At 35.1% G+C, this 4,606-nt stretch overlaps 1 protein-coding gene across 1 annotated transcript in view; it reads right to left on the reverse strand.

Moving 5' to 3' along the window:
- LOC107737379 (protein Hook homolog 1-like) overlaps positions 1 to 4,606 on the reverse strand; it is a 17,691-nt gene that overhangs the window by 9,869 nt on the left and 3,216 nt on the right. Inside the window, exons 2-8 of the mRNA XM_016548862.1 lie at positions 4,132 to 4,217; positions 2,406 to 2,478; positions 2,246 to 2,296; positions 1,010 to 1,142; positions 815 to 882; positions 652 to 714; positions 452 to 535 (exon numbers count right to left, since the gene is read on the reverse strand). Of these exons, the coding sequence (XP_016404348.1) occupies positions 452 to 535; positions 652 to 714; positions 815 to 882; positions 1,010 to 1,142; positions 2,246 to 2,296; positions 2,406 to 2,478; positions 4,132 to 4,217 (558 nt within the window). The remainder of the gene's footprint in view (positions 1 to 451; positions 536 to 651; positions 715 to 814; positions 883 to 1,009; positions 1,143 to 2,245; positions 2,297 to 2,405; positions 2,479 to 4,131; positions 4,218 to 4,606) is intronic.

The raw sequence follows: 4,606 nt of genomic DNA on the forward strand, positions 1-4,606 counted from the left end.
TTTTTATGTAGGCAGCTTGTAAATATTTCAGCACCTGTGTATATTCATATCTAAAACAAGTAATAATAGTAATAATATTTATGTGCCATTTTGGTTTCGATGCATGAACAATTTTTGCCACAATCTTACTTAAGTCTGTCACAAAAGTATCAATAGTTGTCAAGCAGCTTTATAGCAGAATTTAGTTCATAACGTATAAAATTTGCTACTATGACACGGTTATAGAACTGAATTGAATCAACTAAATTGAACTGAATAATGACATTGCTTTTTTTGTAGAGCTGATTTACAACTGAAATTGAAGTCATTTCATTACTGAGGAATTTTAACACTTATTTTCCTGTTTATTACTGTAAGGCCCTTTGAAATCTGTGTATTACTGTATATAACTTGTGACTTGACTTTTAACATTCCTAATATTATTGTATCTTTGTTAATACAAACCCCTCACCTGCATGTCGAGCTCCTGACAGCGCTGTGCCAACTCTTCTTTCTCTGCCATGACTTCAGTCAGATCCTCCAAGGCTTTCTTTAACTACCAAAAAAACAGCATCATTGAACAATACTACAATATACTACATTTAACAACAATATCAACACTGACTTTCTCACACTGACACTGTGATGATGTTATATGTCTGTATTTCTTACCCGTTTTTCAACATCTCCAGGATATTCTGTTCCTAACTGAGACACAGTCTCCTTGCTCATAAGCTGTAATCAATACAAAAAGCTTTGAAATTCATTTTATTCTTTTTTAAAGAATATATATATATATGACCACTTAAAAACACCTGAATAAAATGAATCTGACCTCCTGAATAGCAGTCATCACCACATGCTGTACAGATTCCTCCAAAGTCATGATAATCTGGACATAATCTGAACAACAAAACAATCTCACAAGGTTAAAATAATGAAATATATATGCATCACCAGGAAAATAGCTGTACATAATGATAGTAAATAACAACATTTTAAGGTTTGGGTGAACTATCCATTTAACTACCTTGTTTCCTGTCACATTTGACTGCACACCCCAGGATGAGCTGCAGGAGGCGTCCCAGCTCTACCTGATCAGACTGCTCTACCACACGCACCAGATCAGGCAGAGGGAAATCTGTGATCTTCTGAGCCAAAACCTGAACCCAAAGTGATCAGAACACATACTCATTATTAGAATGAATCAGTTTAAGCAGTTATTGAATCTTTGAAATAAATAATGAAAACAAATTGCAGGCATTAACACAGTCATACAATTAAACGTCCAACATGTGACTGTAGGAATGTGTGAATTCAGAATGCTTTGTGTCAGATGAAAGGCTAATTCTGAAAGGTTCAATAGGTGATTGTCTTCAGAAACATTTTTTGTTATGCTGGTTGAAAGTCTCTACACATCCCGATAGCAATCATTAAGTTAAGTGGTCGAAATGTATTTACCTGTATTTAAATATTTTGTGTAAAGCGTAGGACCAAGAAATGTTCGTCCAATCAAAACGCTCGGTCCGAGCGTTTTAATTGGCTTTCCTACCTGCCTGTCAACGTATGTATCTGCATACCTCTGCGCACCTTGTTCGCGCAGACAGGATACGTCATCAGCACGTTCATGCACGCCGGTGAATGACACATGATGTAGCCCAGCGGTTCCCAATTCCAGTCCTCGCGCCCCCCCGCTCTGCATATGTTGCATGTCCGTTGAAGTTTACTTCATTTTGGAACATTCATTCATGGATTTGTGCTGTGCAGCGTCTTCACACACAGACGAAACTTACTAGAGAAGTGTGAAGTGTGACATAATATACCTCTGTAAATAAATACCATTTAAATTTACATCTCGCACAATTTAATGCCCTCTGTATGGAACATATACGCTCGCTTCGAACTAGAATCATGGCGGAATATACGGTGATGTCCACTTCGCAGGGCACTTACGGTCAAAAGGTGCATTACCGCCACCTACTGATCTGGAGTGTGCATAGATTTGGAAGAAAGAAAAAAAGACAGAAAAAAAACTAGATTCTATCTATTATTGGGAACCGCTGATGTAGCCTATTGTAGTAATGTTGTCTCTGGTATTCTGGTCTGAGAGCGTATATGCGTTCAGGGGGTGTGGCTTTGGACGGCGATTGCAGGGAGGGTGGGAAGTTCGCTTTCAGTGCTATCAGGCTAAAGTTAGCATTTCCCAAGATCTCCTACTGCACCTTTAAAGTCTGACTGATGATATCTGAAACAGTGTGTCATTTACCTCATTATAATAATCAACAATCCTCTGCAGGATCTTTTTTAGATTGTTCATCTGTAAAAATGGAGAGAAACAAAGACTTTAGCTTTGACTAACACATTATATTTGGCATGTTCTCAAAATTAGATTTAAGCACAAAGGCATAAAAGAAAAATAAGTCTACCTTGAGTCTCACATTATCTCCAACATCCTCTTTAATGCGGGCCAGCCAGCTCTCATTGAACCATGAAGGATCTCTGTAATTGAAATATACTGAACAGTGCAGCACAGTCTTATCTAATTCAGATACTTTTAGAGGCTTTCATTCAGATCAGTTGGCAAAATGAAATCAAATATATTTTGTTCTTATCCCTTCCTACTTTAATATAATCAGAATTACGTCACATTCTCAGGCTCTCCAGACTCTCTGATAAATATATATAAATTTCACTAAACTTGAATGTTTATTCAACAAAAAATAATGTGTTTCAGGTAGACATGTGCCGGTATTCGGTAATGCGATATATCACGATAATGAATATGCACGATATTGTTATCGTGGGCACTTAATTATAATAATTATTTATTACAAATTATTCCGAATTTTGAATGCATTTTAAGAATACTTTTCCCATCAACTGGTCACAACACTGCTGTATGCTGCGTCAAACACGCATGCGCACTCAGATATAAACAAGCACGGATGAGAAGCGCATGGCGGAATGCGTGAGACGCTCTGGATGAAAACACATTCACTCTCTGACAGCAGATGGCGCTGAACAGCAGAAATGCAGCCGTTAACCCAGAAACCCCAAACCTATTTAAATGATTTAAATAGCCATTCAGATTTTTGTATTCGCTATGGTGTTAATCACAGCGTCAAATACTTAGATATTTAGACTTAACAGACTATTTATTTTCAAACTTTTTTACATTTTAATCTGGACTACAACCACTGATCATTATATATAGATCAGTGACTACAACACGCAAAAAATATTGTTTGAAAGTGTTTTGATTCTTTATTGTTCGTCACACTTTACATTAGGGCTTCATTAGTTGACATTAGTTAATTCATTAGTTAACAAACTGGCAATGAAAAATTCTTCTAAACATTCATTAATCTTAGGTAATTCCAATATTTAATAACACATTCTTAAAATCAAAAGTTGCAACTGTGTTATTTAATGAACTAACATGAACTAAGAGTTGTATTTTTTAACAAAGATTAATATGCAAATGTAGGTATTGCCCATTGTGAATATTAATGCTTTAACTAAGGTTAACTAATGAGATCTTATTGTAAAGTGATACCTATTGGTCTTTATAATTCTTTTGCACTTTAATCCGTGTAGTTTTTTTTAATTTAGCCTATAAATTTTTTTTGTGTATTGCTTTATTGTTGGCCTATTTAAATGTTCAGTTATTTTTGTTATAAAAAATTATTAAACCTGTTATACTGTATTATGATAACACTTTTTTGCAACTAAATTTCAATATCGTGATAATACCATATACCGTGATAAAAGTATTAGCAATTAATCGCAACATGAAAATTTGATACCGGCATATCCCTAGTTTCAGGTAATATGACTGAGGACTACCCACAACCCAATGCAAGTCATAAAATATTCACACACTGACAAGCTGAGATATAAATCTGTAATGCTGACCTGGAAAAAAATAATCTGATTTAGTAGAGCAAGGAAGGAAACAAAAAATGGGGGCGAGTGAGAAATGTAAAACACAGTTAAGTATGAAAGGATGAGTCAAAGAAACACTGCAGATCAAATGGTAGTACATGGCACTAGCAACGTTGAAGTCATGAGTAATGAAATAAATACAACGAAAGCTATATAAGTTGCGTTGAATAAAAGCATCTGCCAGTGAATAAATGTAAACACACTCACATCTGATGCAGAGCCTGAGACATGGCTGCCCCTGAGGTCAGATCCTTCACTGTCTTACAGGGGGCTGCAGTTTTGAAGGTTTGCAGCTGAGGCATATACAAAAAAAAAGAAACAAACGTAAACAGTACTATAATAAACAATGATAAACTCAGTGGTGTATAAAGTACCTGAAAGCCATACTCAAGTACAGATAGTACAGATATCTTACCAGAAAATTACTTTGGTAGAAGTTGAAGTCACCGTTTAGAATATTACTTGAGTAAAAGTCTTAAAGTATGTTATATTTATTGTACTTAAGTTCGAAAAGTATTTTTTAAACGTACTTAAGTATTGAAAGTAAAAGTACAAGTAAATGCAAAATGGAAAAGAAGCAAATAAATATATATAAAAAATGTTCATGCACAACTTGAGTAGCAAGATTGTGTTCAGTTTTAACGCTTTCTTCCATTTTGTATTTTTGGGTAAGAATAAGAAG

This window comes from Sinocyclocheilus rhinocerous, unplaced genomic scaffold (assembly GCF_001515625.1).
Source record: "Sinocyclocheilus rhinocerous isolate Xijiao unplaced genomic scaffold, SAMN03320098_v1.1 scaffold1035, whole genome shotgun sequence".
NCBI classification, from domain to species: Eukaryota; Metazoa; Chordata; class Actinopteri; order Cypriniformes; family Cyprinidae; genus Sinocyclocheilus; species Sinocyclocheilus rhinocerous.